The 24,930-nt window shown below is 52.6% G+C and overlaps 1 protein-coding gene across 1 annotated transcript; it reads left to right on the forward strand.

Moving 5' to 3' along the window:
• The first annotated feature begins 1,021 nt into the window (after positions 1–1,021).
• Positions 1,022–23,354, forward strand: LOC125443135. Its single transcript, XM_048515068.1, has 8 exons — positions 1,022–1,144; positions 8,534–8,615; positions 10,573–10,800; positions 11,725–12,064; positions 13,625–13,764; positions 18,077–18,304; positions 21,612–21,951; positions 23,039–23,354. The coding sequence occupies exons 1-8, from the start codon at positions 1,037–1,039 to the stop codon at positions 23,181–23,183; spliced, it is 1,611 nt and encodes a 536-aa protein (XP_048371025.1). The 5' UTR covers positions 1,022–1,036; the 3' UTR covers positions 23,184–23,354.
• Positions 23,355–24,930: the final 1,576 nt, after the last annotated feature.

The raw sequence follows: 24,930 nt of genomic DNA on the forward strand, positions 1-24,930 counted from the left end.
GGCGGGGCTCTGCTCTCGAGTGGGATAAGAGGATGGGAAGGTTTGTTTCAGCTTCAACTGGTTGACTTTTAGGGGGAAGGCAGTCGTTGCAGGGAATGTGGACTTGTTATGTGATGGAAGTCTGTCTAATGACATCTGGGCCCTGTAGGACTTCATGCAGTCCTGCCGGCCCTGTAAGACAGAGCTGTTCCACCAGGCATAAGGTTGAGGCAGCTACAGTAGTTTCTGAGTGGCTGCCCTCTTTTCTTACTCCTTAGTGGGATTTTTTTACAGGGTAGATGTGGGACAGCATGCCAAAATTATTGTGTGCCAGATGCAGCTTATAGTCAGATTCTGTGGGTTCATGTATCTGAGCAGTTAGCCTTCCTGCTGAATGACCCTACCCAGCGATGGAATCGTAACTATGAAAGCTTTAGAAGCCCTGCCTTGAGACATTTCAGCAAAACAAAGGATCAGCTCTGTCAAGAACTTAGGAGGGCTTCCCCTCAACTCAGAGAGACCATGACTGCCTTCATGTCCAGCGTATGCAGAACTAGAGATTTGTGGCATAAAACAACTGGAGTGTGACCTGATTTCTAGGAAGCAATTTTGCCAAGCACTGTCAGAAAACAGCAGCAGCAGGAGTTTGGATTTATACCCCACGTTTCTCTCCGGTGGCTTACAAGTTCCTTTCCCTTCCTCACTTCACCTTGTGAGGTAGGTGGGGCTGAGAGAGTTCCAAAAAACTGAGACTAGCCTAAGGTCACCCAGCAGGAATGTAGGAGTGCGGAAACACATCTGGTCCACCCAATAAGCCTCTGCCGCTCAGGTGGAGGAGTGGGGAATCAAACCTGGTTCTCCAGATTAGAATGCACCTGGTCTAACCACTACACCACACTGGCTCTACATAGCTGAATTAGTAGATGCAGGGAACCCAGGAGCTCCTGATGAGATTACTATCTTTGCTGATCAATGAGAACTAAATGAACCTAAGAACTAAAGAGAAAAAAGTTTTCATCAAGACTTCAGGAAACCACTTTGTGGGTACCAAACCACAATGGGAGTCAGAGAAGCCACCAGAGAGATTGCCCTCCAGAGTGATTACCTGCTTAAAGGACTGCCTCAGAAAGATGATAAATCACCAGTCACTTACATCTTAATGCAGGTGTGTTTTTATTGCAAAGAACCTAGTCATAAGTGCAAGGACTATAAGAAACTATTGGCCAGAAATTCAGCCCAGGTCCAGAGAGAACAAGATGCTTCAGCAACCTGAAGACTGGGGGCATTTCCCACTCTAAAAATAATGTTGAGACTTACTGGTTTCGTCTGCTGTGGGACCTTTTCAGCACGGGGCCATGTTCCCCAATCAGCTTCACTCTTCCTGAAATGAGCTGCTAGAGTAGGTCACAAGAGAGCCAGGACTACCCTTCACGATCCGTTCAGGGGTTGTCCTGATTGGCTGCTGCGTTCGCGATTTTCCTGCCGCCTGATGACGTGGACCCTCCCGTCCAATCAGGGCATGGCAAAGCATTCGCGATGCGGCGGGAATTTTTAAAATTTTTCAACTGGATGAATCCACGACTATTTCTGGACACATCTTGTTATGAGCACTGAAATTTGAGCAAAGTATATAAACCCCATTTTAAGAAAGAGGGCTGCATTTTCTTATAGTTCCAAGCTGATCTTCTCATTAAATGTGCGATAGTGTGGCCAAATTTCTGCAGGAAGCCATTAAGCTCCATCTTCCAAAGAAAAGGTGCTAATTTTTACTCGGGTCCTTTCTACAATTGTATTAACTCTTTTTTCTTTAACTCCATCGCTGTTTAATTGTATAATGCCTTTTTTATTTTAAAATTCTGTATATTTTAAATTTTTGTATATTATGTATTACTTTATAGCCTTGATGTCAAAAAGGCCTTGGATTGGGATTGAATTATGAGTTTGTTGTGGGATGATGTGATCTATTGTTTCAATTTGGGCAGATAAATATTAAAATGACAAGATCTCAGAGCAAGAGCCTTGCAACTTCTACTGCTGCTCCAGGAGGGGGCGAGTTAATTGATAATTTACATCCTCCCACAATTGTGAGAGGTTTACAAACTGAAGCAGAGAGAGGCCAGCTGTATCTGAGCAATTTAAACAGGACCAGCTAAGCTGCCCAACTTTGGCAGAATGCAGAGATAAAATTGCAAATGTTCCAAAGATTTTGTTGTTAGACCACCCTGTAAAGTTCTTTTAAGAAAATCAGTTGTTGTATAGACAATATTTTAACAGGGGTATTCAGAAGAGGGGGAAGTAGGGAAACAGTTATCCCACAAAAGTACAGATAGTAAATACTGAGTACAGCTCACAGCATTCCTCTATCTCAGGGGTCTTCAAACTATGGCCCCCCAGATGTTCATGAACTACACACCCCCCCCCCCCCCCACCCCCCCCCCCCCCCGCCACACACCCCCGCCCCCCCCCCCTTCCCCTCCCCCCCCCCCCCCCTCCCCCCCCCCCAACCCCTCCCCCCCCCCCCCACCCACCCCCCCCCGCCCCCCCCCCCCCCCCCCCCCCCCCCCCCCCCCCCCCCCCCCCCCCCATCTGATCCCCCACCCCCACCCCCCCCCCCCCCCCCCCCCCCCCCCCACCCCCCCCCCCCCCCACCCCCCCCCCCCCCCACCCCCCCCCCCCCCCACCCCCCCCCCCCCCCACCCCCCCCCCCCCCCACCCCCCCCCCCCCCCACCCCCCCCCCCCCCCACCCCCCCCCCCCCCCACCCCCCCCCCCCCCCACCCCCCCCCCCCCCCACCCCCCCCCCCCCCCACCCCCCCCCCCCCCCACCCCCCCCCCCCCCCACCCCCCCCCCCCCCCACCCCCCCCCCCCCCCACCCCCCCCCCCCCCCACCCCCCCCCCCCCCCACCCCCCCCCCCCCCCACCCCCCCCCCCCCCCACCCCCCCCCCCCCCCACCCCCCCCCCCCCCCACCCCCCCCCCCCCCCACCCCCCCCCCCCCCCACCCCCCCCCCCCCCCACCCCCCCCCCCCCCCACCCCCCCCCCCCCCCACCCCCCCCCCCCCCCACCCCCCCCCCCCCCCACCCCCCCCCCCCCCCACCCCCCCCCCCCCCCACCCCCCCCCCCCCCCACCCCCCCCCCCCCCCACCCCCCCCCCCCCCCACCCCCCCCCCCCCCCACCCCCCCCCCCCCCCACCCCCCCCCCCCCCCACCCCCCCCCCCCCCCACCCCCCCCCCCCCCCACCCCCCCCCCCCCCCACCCCCCCCCCCCCCCACCCCCCCCCCCCCCCACCCCCCCCCCCCCCCACCCCCCCCCCCCCCCACCCCCCCCCCCCCCCACCCCCCCCCCCCCCCACCCCCCCCCCCCCCCACCCCCCCCCCCCCCCACCCCCCCCCCCCCCCACCCCCCCCCCCCCCCACCCCCCCCCCCCCCCACCCCCCCCCCCCCCCACCCCCCCCCCCCCCCACCCCCCCCCCCCCCCACCCCCCCCCCCCCCCACCCCCCCCCCCCCCCACCCCCCCCCCCCCCCACCCCCCCCCCCCCCCACCCCCCCCCCCCCCCACCCCCCCCCCCCCCCACCCCCCCCCCCCCCCACCCCCCCCCCCCCCCACCCCCCCCCCCCCCCACCCCCCCCCCCCCCCACCCCCCCCCCCCCCCACCCCCCCCCCCCCCCACCCCCCCCCCCCCCCACCCCCCCCCCCCCCCACCCCCCCCCCCCCCCACCCCCCCCCCCCCCCACCCCCCCCCCCCCCCACCCCCCCCCCCCCCCACCCCCCCCCCCCCCCACCCCCCCCCCCCCCCACCCCCCCCCCCCCCCACCCCCCCCCCCCCCCACCCCCCCCCCCCCCCACCCCCCCCCCCCCCCACCCCCCCCCCCCCCCACCCCCCCCCCCCCCCACCCCCCCCCCCCCCCACCCCCCCCCCCCCCCACCCCCCCCCCCCCCCACCCCCCCCCCCCCCCACCCCCCCCCCCCCCCACCCCCCCCCCCCCCCACCCCCCCCCCCCCCCACCCCCCCCCCCCCCCACCCCCCCCCCCCCCCACCCCCCCCCCCCCCCACCCCCCCCCCCCCCCACCCCCCCCCCCCCCCACCCCCCCCCCCCCCCACCCCCCCCCCCCCCCACCCCCCCCCCCCCCCACCCCCCCCCCCCCCCACCCCCCCCCCCCCCCACCCCCCCCCCCCCCCACCCCCCCCCCCCCCCACCCCCCCCCCCCCCCACCCCCCCCCCCCCCCACCCCCCCCCCCCCCCACCCCCCCCCCCCCCCACCCCCCCCCCCCCCCACCCCCCCCCCCCCCCACCCCCCCCCCCCCCCACCCCCCCCCCCCCCCACCCCCCCCCCCCCCCACCCCCCCCCCCCCCCACCCCCCCCCCCCCCCACCCCCCCCCCCCCCCACCCCCCCCCCCCCCCACCCCCCCCCCCCCCCACCCCCCCCCCCCCCCACCCCCCCCCCCCCCCACCCCCCCCCCCCCCCACCCCCCCCCCCCCCCACCCCCCCCCCCCCCCACCCCCCCCCCCCCCCACCCCCCCCCCCCCCCACCCCCCCCCCCCCCCACCCCCCCCCCCCCCCACCCCCCCCCCCCCCCACCCCCCCCCCCCCCCACCCCCCCCCCCCCCCACCCCCCCCCCCCCCCACCCCCCCCCCCCCCCACCCCCCCCCCCCCCCACCCCCCCCCCCCCCCACCCCCCCCCCCCCCCACCCCCCCCCCCCCCCACCCCCCCCCCCCCCCACCCCCCCCCCCCCCCACCCCCCCCCCCCCCCACCCCCCCCCCCCCCCACCCCCCCCCCCCCCCACCCCCCCCCCCCCCCACCCCCCCCCCCCCCCACCCCCCCCCCCCCCCACCCCCCCCCCCCCCCACCCCCCCCCCCCCCCACCCCCCCCCCCCCCCACCCCCCCCCCCCCCCACCCCCCCCCCCCCCCACCCCCCCCCCCCCCCACCCCCCCCCCCCCCCACCCCCCCCCCCCCCCACCCCCCCCCCCCCCCACCCCCCCCCCCCCCCACCCCCCCCCCCCCCCACCCCCCCCCCCCCCCACCCCCCCCCCCCCCCACCCCCCCCCCCCCCCACCCCCCCCCCCCCCCACCCCCCCCCCCCCCCACCCCCCCCCCCCCCCACCCCCCCCCCCCCCCACCCCCCCCCCCCCCCACCCCCCCCCCCCCCCACCCCCCCCCCCCCCCACCCCCCCCCCCCCCCACCCCCCCCCCCCCCCACCCCCCCCCCCCCCCACCCCCCCCCCCCCCCACCCCCCCCCCCCCCCACCCCCCCCCCCCCCCACCCCCCCCCCCCCCCACCCCCCCCCCCCCCCACCCCCCCCCCCCCCCACCCCCCCCCCCCCCCACCCCCCCCCCCCCCCACCCCCCCCCCCCCCCACCCCCCCCCCCCCCCACCCCCCCCCCCCCCCACCCCCCCCCCCCCCCACCCCCCCCCCCCCCCACCCCCCCCCCCCCCCACCCCCCCCCCCCCCCACCCCCCCCCCCCCCCACCCCCCCCCCCCCCCACCCCCCCCCCCCCCCACCCCCCCCCCCCCCCACCCCCCCCCCCCCCCACCCCCCCCCCCCCCCACCCCCCCCCCCCCCCACCCCCCCCCCCCCCCACCCCCCCCCCCCCCCACCCCCCCCCCCCCCCACCCCCCCCCCCCCCCACCCCCCCCCCCCCCCACCCCCCCCCCCCCCCACCCCCCCCCCCCCCCACCCCCCCCCCCCCCCACCCCCCCCCCCCCCCACCCCCCCCCCCCCCCACCCCCCCCCCCCCCCACCCCCCCCCCCCCCCACCCCCCCCCCCCCCCACCCCCCCCCCCCCCCACCCCCCCCCCCCCCCACCCCCCCCCCCCCCCACCCCCCCCCCCCCCCACCCCCCCCCCCCCCCACCCCCCCCCCCCCCCACCCCCCCCCCCCCCCACCCCCCCCCCCCCCCACCCCCCCCCCCCCCCACCCCCCCCCCCCCCCACCCCCCCCCCCCCCCACCCCCCCCCCCCCCCACCCCCCCCCCCCCCCACCCCCCCCCCCCCCCACCCCCCCCCCCCCCCACCCCCCCCCCCCCCCACCCCCCCCCCCCCCCACCCCCCCCCCCCCCCACCCCCCCCCCCCCCCACCCCCCCCCCCCCCCACCCCCCCCCCCCCCCACCCCCCCCCCCCCCCACCCCCCCCCCCCCCCACCCCCCCCCCCCCCCACCCCCCCCCCCCCCCACCCCCCCCCCCCCCCACCCCCCCCCCCCCCCACCCCCCCCCCCCCCCACCCCCCCCCCCCCCCACCCCCCCCCCCCCCCACCCCCCCCCCCCCCCACCCCCCCCCCCCCCCACCCCCCCCCCCCCCCACCCCCCCCCCCCCCCACCCCCCCCCCCCCCCACCCCCCCCCCCCCCCACCCCCCCCCCCCCCCACCCCCCCCCCCCCCCACCCCCCCCCCCCCCCACCCCCCCCCCCCCCCACCCCCCCCCCCCCCCACCCCCCCCCCCCCCCACCCCCCCCCCCCCCCACCCCCCCCCCCCCCCACCCCCCCCCCCCCCCACCCCCCCCCCCCCCCACCCCCCCCCCCCCCCACCCCCCCCCCCCCCCACCCCCCCCCCCCCCCACCCCCCCCCCCCCCCACCCCCCCCCCCCCCCACCCCCCCCCCCCCCCACCCCCCCCCCCCCCCACCCCCCCCCCCCCCCACCCCCCCCCCCCCCCACCCCCCCCCCCCCCCACCCCCCCCCCCCCCCACCCCCCCCCCCCCCCACCCCCCCCCCCCCCCACCCCCCCCCCCCCCCACCCCCCCCCCCCCCCACCCCCCCCCCCCCCCACCCCCCCCCCCCCCCACCCCCCCCCCCCCCCACCCCCCCCCCCCCCCACCCCCCCCCCCCCCCACCCCCCCCCCCCCCCACCCCCCCCCCCCCCCACCCCCCCCCCCCCCCACCCCCCCCCCCCCCCACCCCCCCCCCCCCCCACCCCCCCCCCCCCCCACCCCCCCCCCCCCCCACCCCCCCCCCCCCCCACCCCCCCCCCCCCCCACCCCCCCCCCCCCCCACCCCCCCCCCCCCCCACCCCCCCCCCCCCCCACCCCCCCCCCCCCCCACCCCCCCCCCCCCCCACCCCCCCCCCCCCCCACCCCCCCCCCCCCCCACCCCCCCCCCCCCCCACCCCCCCCCCCCCCCACCCCCCCCCCCCCCCACCCCCCCCCCCCCCCACCCCCCCCCCCCCCCACCCCCCCCCCCCCCCACCCCCCCCCCCCCCCACCCCCCCCCCCCCCCACCCCCCCCCCCCCCCACCCCCCCCCCCCCCCACCCCCCCCCCCCCCCACCCCCCCCCCCCCCCACCCCCCCCCCCCCCCACCCCCCCCCCCCCCCACCCCCCCCCCCCCCCACCCCCCCCCCCCCCCACCCCCCCCCCCCCCCACCCCCCCCCCCCCCCACCCCCCCCCCCCCCCACCCCCAATTGGCTATGCTGGCAGGGGCTGGTGGGAATTGTAGTCCATGAACATCTGGAGAGCCGCAGGTTGCAGACCCCTGGGCTAGCCAGAGACAAAGCCAAACAAACCCCATCAGTGGTGGATTCCACACAGGGCAAATATAACAGGTGTAGAATGCGATAGAAACCATTTGGGGGAGGACTTCGCACAGATCCCATCCCCAAAACGAGCCTGCCCCATTTTATTTCCCTCAACCTGGGACTTTCGAAAATCGCTAAGCTGGCAAACTTCTCCCAAAATCCTGGGTTGGAGTTACTCCTGCAATAAACAGGAGGCGCTTTATTTCTCTCTCTTCCACCGCACCACTATGGTCAGGGAGAATCCACCTGCCATTGCCCTGCCATTGCAGGGAGGCCCCTTTTTCTTTTTTAAAAAAATTGCAGGTTTAATATGTGCAGCTATGCAGGTGCAGTTGATCATATTGTGGGACGATCGGCATGGCTGTGGGGGTTCATTCCTGCATGCCTGATAGCTACACACGTGTTGCAGGACATTTTAAAAAAGAGAAGTGTCTCTGTGAAGGCATGAAAGCAATCCGGATTGTTTCCATAGGCTCCAGTCACTGTCTGCACAGCATGCATGTGAATGGGGAAAAGGAAAATGGGTTCTTTTATAACGACTGCAACCTCTTATACATTTGCTGTGTGGAATCGACCATTGTCTCTCTCACCAGTCCTACAGTAACAGGAAATAATTCCCTGTAAAATTCTTCCTTCTGTTTTGTTGAAGAGAGGCTTCTCACCTGTGGCTCCATGATATGTCCCCAATGTTTGACCCACAAGTATTCCCTTTGTGTCTTATTGTTTAAACAGGAAGCTAGCCTATGCTCCAATTATTTCGTGCTTTTTCATTTTCTTTACTGACATGCCTTAATGGCACAGTATTTCCTCAGACCCTTGTTTATCTGCCTGTTCCAAGCCTCCACAATTTGTCATCCAGTCTAATGTTCCATCAGACAGCTAGAACTTTTCACTGAAGCCCTTTTGAGCAAGGGTGAAATGTTAGGAAGAGGACCCTTTCTGCAGAGTTTGGCTAATGGAGGCAATCTGCTTTGGCTTGCATTTCTAAGGGGAAAGATGCTCAGTGGTGCTAAATTGGTTTCTCTCCACCCAGGAGCCAAGGCTTCTCTTGAACACGATGAGGGGACCTTCTGCGTGCCTGTTCCTTCTGTTGTTTGTGTGTGGAATCACCTCAGGTAAGCACATATTTGAATATTGCACAGAAATAACCCACAGTCTCTGTGGACCTGCTATACTTTAAAGCCTCAAAGGGCAACAGCACAAGGTAGAATTGCAGCCATTTGCAGAGAGTTTAATTAATTGTAATACCACACTACATACAGGTGGAAGGTACTGATGACAAACACTCAGTTCAGACTGAAGAGGGAAGCATGTTCAAATGGTGAGGAAAGTTGAACATACTCCCTTGAGGATGAAGAGCTCAGATTGGTTTTGTTTTTGTTTTTAATTTAACAGTCTGTCAATATTCAGGGATATCTGAGCTACACCCTTTTCAGGATAAAGATGACAGGAGATTTGTGAATTCATCCATCCTTTTCTGGATTGTCTTTGTTCTATAATGTTCTGCTGAGGTCCTGGTGCTTTGGGGACAGAAATAAGTAGGCATTTTCATGTGCGTATAGGTGAGCTAATGTGCAAAGAGTACCATTTAGAATCTTTGATGGAAAAGCTGAAAAAAACTGAGATATAGGAATATATTTGGACAGTTGGAGACCAAGTGGGGTTGCCAACCTCCAGATGGGACCTGGAGATCTTCCTTGATTGTAACTGATTTCCAGATGACATGTATCAGTTCTCCTGGAGCAAATGAGTTTTTTGGAAGGTAAGTAGTATGATGTAAAATCCTGCTGAGGTCCCTCCCTTCACCAAACCCCATCCTCCACAGGATCTGCCTCCACAGGATCTCCAGAAATTTCCCTACCCTGGGTCTGGTAACTCTAAAGTCAAGGCTCGCCATTATGGCAAAGAGGATTAACGATCAGGAAGTAGTGCTGAGTTCTCTTGTTTGTTCTGAATCTCAGCAACCTATCATTACAGACCAATTGCCTCGTAGCAGTGGCCTTTGTGCAGAAAAATGCTTATCTAGTGTAAAATTGAAACAGCTCAGAGAAGGGTATCTGACTGTGTTTTAAAATCTCTCCCATATCAATTTGGTATGGGGAAATGGGGTTGCACACACATCATTTTCCCTAACGTAACACATACAACCCCTGTTCCAGGGTACATTAAACTGTACAGGAGTCCATCTCATCATTCTGGGACAATGACTGAGGCAAGGAAAATGAGGAGGACACTTATATGTGGATGCTCCATTGCCCTGATGAACGTCTTTGCTTTTGAAAGAACGAGATCTATCTCTGTGTACAGAAGCAAATCCCTACAAAATCATTTAAAGTAAGATATGTTCATTGCAAGCCGCCCACCATCAACCCTGTTCTCAGAAAGAGTTTCCATATTCTCAGTCATTTCGAAGGTTCATTTAACAATGAGCCTCATTCAACAGGAATGTTACCTCATTTTGAGCATTTTTCATGCAGTTGACCAAAAGGTATGACATAATGTATCAAAACAAGGAAGAAACGTATACCCTAGCTTTCTTCCTCCATGGAACGAATCACAACTCGCAGAGGATTCCCAAGTGGTCTCCCATTGGTATAGTGATCAGGCCAAAACCCTTTAAGTTTCAGCAAAGTTTTTCTATCATGTACCCTCTACCTACAAGCTGATATTTATTTATTTATTTATTTACTTCATTTATACTTTGCTTTCCTCCCCAGTGGTGACCCAAAGCAGCTGATATTGTTTTCCTGTCCTTTGTTTTTTCACGAGAACAGTTGTGTAACGTAGGTGAGGTTGAGTGTAACTGCCCTAATGTTATCTAGCAAGCGTCCATGACAGAGTGGGGATTTGAACCTGGTTCTCCCAGTTCCTAATCTGACACTGGAATGACTTCACCAAACATTGAATTAAAATGCAAGGAATAGAAGCACAAAGCAGAGGGTATTCTAGTAGCTAGCTGGCGTGGTGGCCTCCGTATTCTGTTGTCCATTTAGTCCTTTGCCACATTTCTAGCATCCCCAGTGGTTCATAAACCCATGCTTATGATATTTTTCCTTTGATTTTTCCCCCCAGCTCTGAAATGTACTGTGGTGCCCGGAGTGCTGACACAGATCGATGCTAGCAATGGACAGGTCTTTGGTGTGAACAGTGCTGGCAATATTTACACCTTGCATGGAAGCACATGGACCCAGCTGCCAGGGGGACTGATCCATGTCACAACTGGTCCTTCTGGCGTCTGGGGTGTGAACTCAAACCATAACATCTACAGGCTTGTGGGTGGCAACTGGGAGCTGGTTACAGGTATTGTAAGGTGCCTTATTTTGAGTTCTGTGTGTGTGTGTGTGTGTGGAATTTGTTTTAAACCCAAATTATATATATTTTTATAAAATAAGCACAGCCATCCGTATAAGTCATGAACTTTCCTCTGCTTCTAGGACAGTGAAATTAGCTCAGAAGAACCACAACCCTGTATTTTCCCTTATAGTAAAACAAACAAATAGTATGTGGGGAGAACTGGAGGAGATGTTTATACTCTGTTGAAAACGCTCTTCCATTATTTCAACCAGCTGGACTCTTTACCTGGAAATACGCTTGACTAAGGATGAAATACAAGAGCGTTTTCTGGTTGTCAAGTCTGCTAGTATAGCAGATCCCCACCCCACCCCCAATGTTGGTGAAATCAGTTTATAGAATTGGATGAACACACAATCATGCTTATACACAGGTTTAGATTACATGGGGTAAAATAGTGAAACTTCTTAAGGTATGCAAATCTAAATGTACCCATTACTCTAATTTCTAACTTATTTCTATCTTGTATAATAGAATTTGATTATATATTTTGTAGAAAAGTAAACAGGCAAATATTCAATGTGCTGGAATTCACAGTTTCAAACCGAAAAATTCAAATCATGATGCACCTTGAGCCGCAAAATGCGGCAAAAGACTGCATATATAAATTCAGTAAATACATAAATAAATTTGCACACTTCATTGATCAAATGTTGTGATTCACTGAAAACAAATACGATTGTATGGGAAACAGATATTTAACAAATCTTTCAATATTTAGCAAATCCTCAAGTAGTCAGAGGCATATCTGGAGAATATTTTATATCAAATTTTATGTAAAGGGATAAACATCTGGTGGGAACAAACTTAGCTCCATTTTGCTGTCTTCACGTCTAATGTCCTGTAGATTTAGCTCTTTTTGCTACTTTTCAGGTTTGCTGAAACAGATGGATGTAGGTGGAAGCCAATTTGTTGTTGGAGTCAACAGGAACGATGACATCTATTGCCTACCCAAGTCTCCAGCAATCTCTGCTGATGGCAGCTCAGCACTGCCATGGATCCACATTGAAGGAAAACTCAAATACTATGTTTGTGGGCCTCGGGGTTGTTGGGGAGTTAACTCAGCTGATGCCATCTATTATCGGCATGGGGTTACCCCAGATTCCTGTGCTGGATCCAGTTGGGAGAATGTGCCTGGTGCACTTTCCATGATTGAGGTTAGCACAGAAGGAGATGTCTATGGAGTAAACAGCGCTGGAAACATTTATCGCAGGTACAGAATGCAATATACAGAGATTGGGAAAGGTTTTCCTCTCCCTAAAGCAGAGCATCTTACACATAAATCTGTGATTCTGAGACTCGTTTAACCACATGTGACAGCAGTGGACCTATCACTTTAAATGTGGGTCTTCTCTACATATGATGCATGGGGGTATTGCGTTGAAGAGCTAAAAGGAGGGGGGGGGGAGAGATGCTACATCTTGGTTCCTATCTACTCCTGGTGCCACGTTCACTCTCTTGGCCAGGCTCACTTCCAGTATCAGAAACCGGCTGAGAGAAAAATGATAGCAGAGGACAGGCAAGTTGCAGAGAAACAACCATCTGGTGGTGGAATAATTCAGTATTGCCCACACCACCCGCACATTTTGCTCTTTCAATGAGATTCCCTGCTCTGTTCTCTTTCACACACAATAGGCGTAGTCTCTTATTTAACAGCCATACATCTTGTGAGGTAGGTGGGACTGAGAGATTTCTGAGAGAACTGTGACTGACCCAAGGTCACCCAGAAGGCTTCATGTAGGGAATTGGACCCAGTTCTCCAGTATAGAGTCCACCACTCTTAACCACTGCACCATATTGGCTCTTCATTTAGGATTTCTCTCTTGCTTCATTACAAATATCTCAGCACTTCCTTCAACTCCTTCGGATAGTGCTCTGATGAAAGGAACTTTTCCTCTCAAATGCTCGTACCCTGAAAATCCTGTCTCAAAGGTAGTAATGAACGACTCTAGGTGTTCTCTAGAACAAATTATCTTCAAAAAAATTTTCTAAGGTAGGACATTAAGGGTCAAACTACAGAGGATCTGGGAAATCTGAGGCAGGATCTCCCTCCAAGAACTCCAGCTGCTGCAGTGCGTCATATGGTGCTTTAAGTTCTCCTCCATATAACAAGTAGCACTTCCAAACTGCATCAGAAAAGCAGCTGGGGAGATGATGGGTTAACACCCTCTTCTTGAATGCCACAGCCCTAATACGATTTGAGGGTTCACAATAAATTACCTCTGACTAGATTCACCATCAGTTAAGAACATAAAGAGTTAATTGCGTGGAGAAGGTCAGGAACATGGGCAGCCAGAGATGCTCTCATACATGGGTCTCCTGTAGAGAGGGAAGAAAGATGACAATAGTAGGGAAGGGAAGGAGGAGGAAGACCAAGTTGTAGGAAGCATTTAGAGCCCTCAAAAAGGGAGTGCAGAAGCCCAGACATTGTCATCATTTTGCTGGCATTCCACTTTACTCTTTATAACCAGCTAGGAATTAGCTGCAGCTGCTAATCTCTCTTACACTTGGATTTTCAATTCATATTCCAACACCAGTTTTTGTCAGACACCCTTCAAGTAATCAATGTATGAACTGACAGAGTGTTTACTTCAAGTTTTAGATGACTTTAGTGTCTCACTTTGCTTTTAGAAATCATATCTCTACCAGGTTTTTAAAAACTTCATTGTCTATAATACTTGCACATATTTAAGACATAATTCCACATTTTCAACCCACAGCTACACAGCAGAGATGTTAACCTTCAGAATATTCTTGTTAAATTTTCTTGCAGGATTGGAATTACTGCTGCCAATCCCATTGGAACCACATGGGAACAGTTGAACAGTGACTTCGGACAGGCCAAACATGTATCCTATGACCTTGGCCTGCTATGGGTTTTGACTACAGAAGGAAAGATTTTGAGCTGCAAAGGTTGAATCAGTCATTAATAATTTCTTTGCTGGCTGTGCTTGCTTCGCTTATACCCAATGATATCAAGACATTAAATATGATCTAATGATCCAGGCAAATGCATTCTCTATGTCACTTGCTGTATTTTCTCCCCTCTGTTTCACTTGCTGTATTTTCTGTAACGCTGTCCCATTCCTTGCAATGAGATTTAAAGTAAAATATATGAGACAGTTTGATATTATTTCCCAACTTTCATTTCTTTCAGAAACTAGACCAAAAATAGCTGATGCTTAATATATATTAATTTGCATTGAGGTTTGTGTATTTTTAAACTGATTAAAGTCGGTCACTTATGATTCTTGATGAAGTTAAATGGATTCATTTTAGTTGAATACAAAAATAAATCTATGGACTTCAGAGACCAGTTGATCTGGAAGAAATAGCTGCTTCAGAGGATACACTATAAAGTCTTGGAAAAACTGTAACATTACATCTCATCTCTGCTGAGTTCTTTCTCCACCACAAACTCAGCTCTCTCCAGATATTGCTCCTGAACCTACAGGAATTTCTCCAGCCAAAGATGACAACCTTATTTCCAAGAGGGAGGAAAAGAATGCTGAGGTTTAAATGCCTGCTGTTTGTGATATTCCTGACGGAAGTACACAAAGGGCAGAGCAGTTTAAGAGCACTCCGTGTACTTGTTTTTTAGTGCCCTACAATAACCACAGGAATGTCATAATCAGTGGTCAAATAGTCCCTCATTTGAAGCTTGAGACATACAAGGAATGGTGGTGGTCATTGTCTTCCCTGACCTTCCTTAATGATACCATCGGATACAGTTTTTGGCATCACTGGTACTTGTAAAATGAAAAACACTAGATTCCAAGAATGTCTGCAAGTCCTGCCTTCTGATCTTGATGTGTTCAGGCAGTCAGTGGTTGTTCAGTGCTGGGGGAAAGGCATTATGCACATATTCAGATGCACATTATTGGTTAATACTTTGGGAAGACTGAAGCCGGGAATTAAAAGCCGTTTCCAGGACTGACCCGCTTAAATTCTTCCTCCATTCAACCTGCTGCAGGATCCCAGGGGTGCAGGTGCTTTCTAAGTGCTCTACTAAGGGCTGGTTGAACTTAGAAACCAGATGCTGACAACTGGCCAAGTCTCATATATCATTAGCAGTGCAAGAGATTTTCCCAGGCTCTGATTTCAGAATTCACATAAAGCAAATCATTTGAGACACTGATTTCTACTTGCTGTTGGCATCTACATTTGTAATTACGAATGGCCCAATGGCAAATGCTCTCCATCATGGCCTGGCTAAATTAATATAGTAAGAGACATCCAGAAGAACACTATGACATTACATTTTAGCTCACCAATCAAGCCCCAAACCTGAATTGGCAACACAGTTTCACTCCCTAATTTCCAGTTGCGTATTCCTTGTCATATTGGCATTACTCACTGCTTGCATCTTGGTTGACCGTTAAGGAGTTGAATTTCCCTGACCCTGATTCATGACAATAACAATCACTGGTGTGGGCAAAGAAACTTCTTACTGATGGGAAGGAGCTATGTGACAAGTTCCGACTTGGGCTTCAATTGCAGGCCTGGCAGGAGCTGCAAAGTTGATTGAAATCTCCAAGTCAGATCCAAGTGTGAAAGATATAAAAGGGGGAGACTAAATCAAGTCAAGAGATATGTTTGTGTGATTAAAGTTATTTTCCCACAACAGTTTGATCCTGACAGAAGTCAGTTCCAGGTAGCCAGCTCAAGGTTGACTCACCCTTTTATCCTTCCAAGGTTGGTAAAGTGGGGGTAAAGCGTAGATGACTGGGGAAGGCAATGACAGACCACCCTGTGAACATGATCTACCGAGTAAATGTTGTGAAGTGGCATCACCTCTTGGGTCAGTGATGACTTGGTGCTTGCACAGAGGACTACCTTTATCTTCAATATACTGTAATTATATTGTCCTTTGTGCAGTGATTTGCCTTTTATCTAACCCATTGAACTAATATGAGCACCTTTAACTGTAACCATGCTTTTATTAGCCTATCAGTTCTCTGCTATTTACCCCAAGGAAAAGAATGAGGAAAGCCACACAACACAAATAGAGCTAATCTTTATATTAGCCCCAGTCTGAAGGCACATATTTGTTTTAATGCACTGTTTGATCCATGAACCCAGCTTTGGCAGGGAATTGCTAGGATTATATGTTTTAGTGGATTAAGATCTGGGTTGAGCTTCTGTTTTCCTTCCTATTTCCTGGTATTTAATCTTGGGCGTGGCCAGAGATGGGAGCTTTTTGATGTGAACCAAACAGTAAAGCTCTTGTCTCTTGGCCCATAACCCATGGTTCAAAAGCTGTGGTCATGAGTGCGACCGCCCAGTGCATCTAAGGGTAGTCCAGAATGCAATGTACTGGAATTTTTTGGGTTTTCCTGTATTTTTACGCTGTAGACCACTTCGCAACCCCACTGAAGAGGAAAGAGGGATAGACTATACCTATGTAATGGGTCATCTTCTTCTAGGGCTGTATTCCCCTTGAGGGGGTTAGCACTGACATTTTCTTCACCGAATAGCTCAATTTTGGGCATTTTCCGGGGTAAGGTTGACAGCACGCATGTCTTCAGCAATGCTGTCCATCCACTGTTTCTTTGGCCCTCCTCACAGGCGGTGGCCTCCAGGGTCAAAGTTTAGGGCCATTTTTGCAAAAGAAGTCTCCTCCTGGCGCATAATGTGCCAGTACCACCGGAGCCATGCTTTCCTCACTTTCTTTGTAACTGGTGTAATTCCAAGTCTTTGTATGACTTTGTTTGTAACATGATCAGAAAGAGTACCTATGCAATGGGTGAGGCTATGTATTTTACATGATGATGACTCTTGAAGAAGAAGAAGAAAAAGAGTTTGGATTTATATCCCCCCTTTCTCTCCTGCAGGAGACTCAAAGGGGCTTACAATCTCCTTGCCCTTCCCCCCTCACAACAAACACCCTGTGAGAGTGTCAGGTGCAGGAGCTGAGAGAGCTCCGAGAGGCTGTAGACTAGCCCAAGGTCACCCACAGCTGGTGTGTGTGGGAGTGTACAGGCTAATCTGAATTCCCCAGATAAGCCTCCACAGCTCAGGCGGCAGAGCGGAGAATCAAACCTGGTTCCTCCAGATTAGATACACAAGCTCTTAACCTCCTACGCCACTGCTGCATTCCTTAACCTATGATGTCATCCAAACATTGCATCAGGCTCCCAGTTGCACTCCTTGGAGTAAGGGATGGAGCAATAGAATGCAGGGGAATGACCCATCAGTTTTCATTTTTGATGGTACTGCAAGAAAATATATTGCTTGTCAAAGCGATATTGAATAAATGGTTTTGGCAAGTGGAAGATGAGAATTTAGGGGGTGGTGTATAAGTTTTTTCCCATCTAACTCAAAGCAGAGTATTCAGTGCTTCTCTTACAGATGATAAGGGACCATTATGTGCTGCTATTGCTATGTGGATTCACATAAATGTAAGCAGGAACTGCCCTCTGAAAACTCTGCAGCCTACCGCTCACAGTGATGGGGATTCAGATTGTTGGAGTTCAAATATTCATGTTTAACTATGATTGCATCAAGGTACCAGTGCTAATGCCTATAATATTTATTGATAACCAGTTCCTCTGAATGGCATGTGGGCACTGGCTCTGCACTGTAAACAGCAACAGTACTGAAGCATGATAATTGGCTGGAGAGGGACCACAGCAGATAAAAGATTGGGGCAGAAACTAGGACCTCTGTTGCAAGCCAGGCTCTAGAACTGAATGAGCAGGGCCTATCAGGGCAACCAATACAAGGAGGACTGTAAGAGCAAAAGTCAAGACTGGATGCTGCGAGTAAGGAAAACCAGAGCATCAACCACAGAGAACCAAGGGACAAAATGGAAGAATCAGGGAAATACATGCAGAGGCCACCAAGCTCGATCTTGAGCCAAATGCCAGGTGAGCTTTTGCTCCGAGCTTATTTTTATCCAGACCAGACCAGGAGGAACACGCTATTGGAGAGCTGGAGGTATGAAGCCACAATGATGCCTAGAAAAATAATAGCCTTCCATTTGTCATCCATTCCGTACCACAAGCAGGAGACCACTAGGAGACAATGCCCTTATTCGGGTCATTCATATCCAGCTAAGTAGGTGAAAATTTTCTTGTCCAAGACTAAAACCTGCATGAGTGCTGGTTCCTCAGTGGGGGGTGATGTCTGCATTATTCTACCCACCTTGAGTCCATATTTGTTCTCCTTGTGATATACCTAGATTCGCTGATGAGTATATAAATATAACACTTTTTTGCTCTAGTTTCAGATTGCGAACAGGTGCCTGGAGCATTGAAACAGATCGAAGCTAGCAATGGACAGGTCTTTGGTGTGAACAGTGCTGGCAATATTTACACCTTGTATGGAAGCACATGGTCCCAGCTGCCAGGGGCACTGACCCATGTCACAACTGGTCCTTCTGGTGTCTGGGGTGTGAACTCAAACCATAACATCTACAGGCTCGTGGGTGGCAACTGGGTGCTGGTTACAGGTATTGTAAGACAGCTGATCCTAGTTGTATGGATGTGTAAGAAATAGAAACAAAAGGAGAAAGAACGGCATGCACAAAAAGAAATGTTTGTCATTTTTCAGTATATGTTTTATCCCCAAAAGGACTTTTGTGGTGTCAGGAATAGTTCTCCGTACTCAGCTTGGAAATCATTTTAAACTCCCTTGCCTAAGGGTAAATTAGTGGGACCACACAGTCTTATTTTGTGCACTGTCTTGTTTGATCATATGAGACCTCAGCAAATGAAGAGAAATGGCTAGACTGACTTGTTTGAATGTTTCATCATTCTTGCCCTGTTGGCATCTCATGAAAATTCTGATGCACCAAAAGGGACATACAACCATTGTCTTCCTTCCAGTGTACATTGATGGTGTAGCTGGAACTCAAGCAGTCATGTGAACTGTCCCACTGTATGCTAGCAGGCCTTGTGCTGGAGAAGCCCTTCTCCACATCTGGGAGCCCTCCTGAACCATTTTCTTTTTAGCCAAGCACCCAATGAAGGAAGAAGAATTTGGATTTATGTCCCTGCTTTCTCTCCTGTAAGGAGACTCAAAGGGGCTCACAACCTCCTTTCTCTTCCCCACCCCACAACAAAAACCCTGTGAGGTGGGTGGGGCTGAGAGAGCTCCAAAGAACTGTGGCTAGCCCAAGGTCACCCAGCTGGCACGTGTTGGAGTGCACAAGCTAATCTGGTTCACCAGATAAGCCTCCACAGCTCAAGTGGCAGAGCGGGGAATCAAACCCAGATTAGAGTGCACCTGCTTTTAACCACTACACCACGCTGGAATGGAACTGTTTTCAGCATTTTGTGTATGGTTCTAGTTATGCTTAATTTTGATCAGTTCATAAGATCAACCCAGTGAACAGCAATTGAAAGAGAGGGTCTCTTGATGGTTGGGGAAATTAAACTTACAAATAAAGTTGTTGAGAACTGAAACATAGGAATGCTCTCACTGACTGGTCAAGACCCAGGAGGGAATACCAGATCTCAATAACAGGACCCAGAGCTGAAATTAGGATATTTAGACCATCTTAGAACAGAGCTGAGGAGAATTCTTTGCTTGAGAATTTGGTTGCTTCAGAAAGGGAACCGTATGGAGCTAAACAACATTGTTTTATCTTAGAATATGCCAGGAGTAAGGATCAGTCTAGATGGGCTTAGAATGGATGCATTTTCCCTTTGAATGCTATCATGGTTTTTTTTTAATATAAAATACTCCTTTATAACTTAATTATGTAGTGTACTATATTTAAGGCTTTTAAAAATGTTTAGTTAAAAAGTGGCTTTCTTGTATAAGTAGCTGTCTCTGAAATTTTGGTCTCACCTAATCCCACAACAGTAATGAGGGACTTCCTCCCGCATACTACTAGAGGATCTGACCAAAACAGTTTAAAAACCTTTGCCTGTACAAAACTTTGTAGCATCAGAATTTATCTTATTAAAGGTGATTTATAACCTTTTATTCTGATAACACAAAAGAGTAGGGAGTAAAGTTCAGTTCCTGAACTATTTAATCAGACAGAACATCAATAGAACCTTTTATCTTCTGCTGAGAAAAGATTCTTTTTATTGAGCAAGACAGAAAAAATACTGGCACGAAAAGTTAACCATAAAATTACGGTGAAGATAAATACTACAATTATTAAAGTTCCCACAATTGTTAATCATATTATAGCCAGTAATAGGTTTTAAAAGCCTCCTCAAGTTTCAGCTTTTGTCTCCCTGGTTTTAGGGATTATCAAAAAACCCAAATTATCTCACCAAGAATTCTTTTGAGACTTCCATCCAGAGAAATCTGATTTCCTCATCACAGGAGTGCATATTTATATCAACATCATTTGCTAAATCTGATCTATTGTAACCCTATGGTCATATCTAGATAACTGATTGGTTCATAACTAGATATGAGATAATTAACATAAGTGCAAATAATCCAGGCAGCATGTGCATATGAGTTACTTACACCTGATATGGTAAGACAAGAAGGTTAATCTCAACTCTTAGCCTCTATTTAAAAAAACAATATTTTTTCTATCTGTTTCAACTGACTGTCCAAGATGACAACGGCTCTTAGCAACAGAGTTCATTGACAGTGGAGAAGTCTGTGAACTCTTAATTTTCAAACTGAGCAAGGGAAGAGTCATGATATCACAGCTATGCTACACAGCCATACTATTTTTATCTGGTGTTTGTAAGTTGATTGACTCCTATAATGATATAAAGAAAAGGCTGTTGGGTAGAGGCAACCAAGAGAAAAAAAAATCGACTTCTGGCTGGTGTTGGAGCAAAGGACACTGGAGGACCTGGAAGCAGAAGCTGCTTTGGCTTGTCTTCCCTTTCTCATGGAGCAGGCTCTCACACAGACCTTTTAAGGGAGGCATAAAATTGCAGTCATGGTGACCCTGTAGGGCAGTGGTTCTCAACCTTCTTAATGCCACAACCCTTTAATACAGTTCCTCATGTTGTGGTGACCCCCAACCCTAACATTTATCCATTTTACAGATGGAGAACACTGATGCAGAGAGTCTTAGGCGACCCCTGTGAAAGGGTCGTTTGACCCTCAAAGGGGTCACGACCCACAGGTTGAGAACCACTGCTGTAGGGTTTTCAATCCAAGAGATGTTCAGAGGTGGGTTCCCATTGCTTGCTTTGGCGTTTCAACCCTGATATTCCTTGGTGGTTCCTCATCCAATTACTAACCGGGGCTGATCCTGCGTAGCTTCCAAGATCTGATGAGATCAAGCTAGCCCAGGCTATCCAAGTCAAGTCACAGACCATATTACACATACCAATTGTACGTTTTTGGAGGAACCTGGCTGAATTCACAATCTGAAACTCTACACACAGCTAATCATCTGGAAGTGCTGTTTCCCTGCGACTTCACTGTAAAACTCTATTGTAATCATTGTAAAACACGTATTGCAGTGTTCTGTGAAATGTGTGCTCCTATAAAACTAAGTGTGTGAAAGGAAGGGCTTGCTTTATTAATTCTCATGCATTAAGTTTCCAACATGTGCAGTAGATGGCAGTTCCACCATTGCATGATTAAAAGCCACAGGACTGACTGTACACGCACCAGCATTCCTGATTGCACAATTAATCCAAATCCCAATTGCCTCATGTGCCTCCAGTAGGATGGTTGCCTGGCGCATGACGTTTGCTTACTTGACATTTGCCAAAACCAAAACTCATTCTGCTTATCATGCTAAATGTGACTTAATTCTTACCGGTAATTGATGCATTTTGACAGACTTCTTAAAAATCCTAGATCTTTTCACAACTTTTCAGGTTTGCTCAAACAGATAGATGCAGGTGGAAGCCAGTTTGTTGTTGGAGTCAATATGAACGATGACATCTATTGCCTACCCAAATCTTCAACCATCACTGCTGATGGCAGCTCAGCATTGCCATGGATCCACATTGAAGGAAAACTCAAATACTATGTTTGTGGGCCTCGGGGTTGTTGGGGAGTTAACTCAGCTGATGCCATCTATTATCGGCATGATGTTACCCCAGATTCCTGTGCTGGATCCAGGTGGCAGAATGTACCTGGCGCACTTTCCATGATTGAGGTTGGCACAGAAGGAAATGTGTATGGAGTAAACAGCGCTGGAAACATTTATCGCAGGTACCACTAAGAGGACTTTTGCCTGGAAGAGTCTCTCTCCTTTGAAAGCCTAGTGCCAATCGTGGGAGGCTGTAGCATGTCTTGAACCAGGATAACAAAACAACAAGATAACTTTTAAGGGATTTCAACTTGTTAGTAACCCAGCACCTGTGATTCAAGTGGCATTTGAGTACAAGTCACTGAGTTTGGTTTCAATCTCAAACAGGACCATCTCAGAGTCAATCACCACATTATATACAAACAAGATGTATTTTAAAATGAACAAAGCTTCCCGTGGCAGGAACCTGGAGAGGAGGTCCATCAGGGAGGGACGAGCCAGTATGGTATACTGGTTAGAAGCCAGGACTAGGTTTGAATTTCTATGCTGCCATGGAAATTCAGTAGATGACCTTGGCCCAGCTTAACCCAGCTGGGCCAGTAGATGACCTTGGCCTAGCCTAACTCACAGGATTGCTGTTGTGAGCCTGGCAGGGGAAGGGTGGTAAAAATATCTAAGAAAATAAATAGACAAGTAGAAAACAATGTTGTAATCCTCTCAGGATCATCACTGGGGTATAATAAATAAGGCTGCTAGATCATTTTCCCACAGAGCATTTTTCCACCTAAAATATCAAATGAAGGGCAAAGAAATAACAATTTGATATATTTGTACCTGAATGTTCTTCAACACAGCAAAGGCAACTGGGAAGGAGGAGAGATTTTGAGCAGAAAAACAGCAATCAGGGGAAAGCTCCTCTTAAGCTCTTCTTCTTCCTCCAGTTATTTGCACTTTTTTTGTTTACAAATAAATCAATGGTGGAAAATTATCTGCAATTAAACGTAATGTGTGGTTTTGGAACACTGGAACACCTATCTTGAGGAGCCACTTCAAACCCTCAGCCATGTTTGGATCACTTTTGCATCAGATTTGTCTGATGGGGTGAAGCTTTGCCTGTCTAGCAATTTTTATTTTCTCCTGGCTTCTGTACTTGTCTTTCACCAACAAGTAAGGTAACACTGAGTTAGGCCCACTCCTTAAATGAACCTCAAGAATGCTTATTTTCAAACAGAGCTAAATGAACAGCTGTCCTATTACCTTTCCTTCCAGGGATGGAATCACCAAAGAAAATCCGATTGGAACTACTTGGACACAAATAGTCAAAAAACCTGGAACGGCCAAACACATTTCCTTTGACCTGGGCCAGCTATTTGTTATCACTACGAAAGACTCCATCTTCAGATACAAAGTGTGAACTGACCTTTACTGTCTAATTAATATGCTGAAGAATGTCAAGAAATTTAAAGTAGCAGCAAATTGATTCACCCCATATTTTCTCTCACACTTTTCTCTCTTTCTGTAAAAGTGTCCCCTTCACTGCTTTTTAAAGTGTCATTTTAAAATAAAATTAAATTCATCAGCTTGAGCCTTTGGTTATTCAAGTATATCTTCCTTCACTTTTGAAAAGACATTTCTTTTTAAGGAGCAAACCCTGGTTTGTTATCAAATGTACACCACTCATAAAAGGTTCATAAATGTTGTGGGAGACTTTTCGGCTGGCATGGATGATGCTCCTTGGTCTCTCATGGATGGCCTTGGTCCCTCTCTGGAATGGTGAGATGAATAGAACCATTGACACGTAGAGCGCAGATGGCATAAATCCTGCTGTGAGGCTGACCGAACATGAGTCAGAGAACATTTTCAGGTGGAGGGGGTGATGGCAAAAAGGCATTTTTTTCTCTGCCACCATTGTGTCCTCAAGTAATTGTCCAGCAGAACATTTTCTGAATTGTGAATGGCCTTCTAAGATCAAGACCAAGGAGGCAAGGGCAGTTTCAATTAAATGAGGTCTGATGATATGGACAATTTGCTTGCTGGTGTCCAGCCAACAACATGTCTTTTAGATCCTTGCTCCTTTTGTCTTATAAAAGCTAGTCATCAGGATATGACAGAATGGATACGGGGGTAATGATGCCTCCTTGAGAGAGGCAGTGGTTCCAATGGCTCTCAAGGGGGCGGTGATGTGCTCCCTTCTTACGAGCTCTTCTTTAGATCCTGAACATCTAAATAACTATTGCCCAGTGGCTCTCAGTGGTGAGACAGGTAGTGACTAGAGACCAGGTATTTTCTGTGATGACGCCTTGCCTTTTGAACATCCTCCTTTTAAAAACTTGTCTGGTGCCTACTTTACTTTCTTTTAGGTGCCAGGCTAAAACATACCTGTTTACACAGGTTTTTAATTATGGGTTTTATCTTATCAGCTTCTTAATATTCTGCTTCTGTTTTAAGGATAGTTTTTTTTTCCTGCTTATGTCTAATGGCTTGTTTTTTTAATGGCTTTTTTGTTATATGGTGGTTTTTAACTGTAAGTGTCCTTGAGCAGAACTCTAAAGATGCAGCATAAAAATATTCTAAAGAAACAAAATAAAATGAGGCTGTACTTTTGGATAGGACGTTTTAGGGCAGTGATGGGATTCAGCCGGTTCGCACCACTTTGACAGAACCGGTTGTTAAAATGGTGCTTGCAAACAACCAGTTGTTAAATTATTTTAATCCCACCACCAGAACCGGTTGTTAAATTATTTGACCCCCACCACTGGTTTAGGGTCTTATCAGAACTCCTAGTGCGAGCTTTTATGAGGAGGAATGGCTATAGACTAAAAGTCATGGCATATGAAAACACGGCTGTTCTGATTCTTTAAAATCAATCAGTTGCTCCGGGACTGGGCAGCAACAACGATTTTGTAAGCTCATGTCTGCTATGCAGAAGCATAACACATCATGGCAACTAAAGGGGGGAAAAGGATATGAATGTGTCATTTTTTTCAGAAGTGACCCCTCGTTCAGACACTGCTTGAGCCAGAATTTCAGCGCACCCCCCCCCCCAAGTATCTTCTTCATGATCCAGTGATTTGTGGGCTGGGCTTTGATCTGCAACATCTCAGTCCCAGTTTTCCTTTGATGGTGGGCGCACTTTATACACCGAAGTCTAAGAGCCTCAA

The sequence above is a fragment of the Sphaerodactylus townsendi genome, linkage group LG13, assembly GCF_021028975.2.
Source record: "Sphaerodactylus townsendi isolate TG3544 linkage group LG13, MPM_Stown_v2.3, whole genome shotgun sequence".
NCBI classification, from domain to species: domain Eukaryota; kingdom Metazoa; phylum Chordata; class Lepidosauria; order Squamata; family Sphaerodactylidae; genus Sphaerodactylus; species Sphaerodactylus townsendi.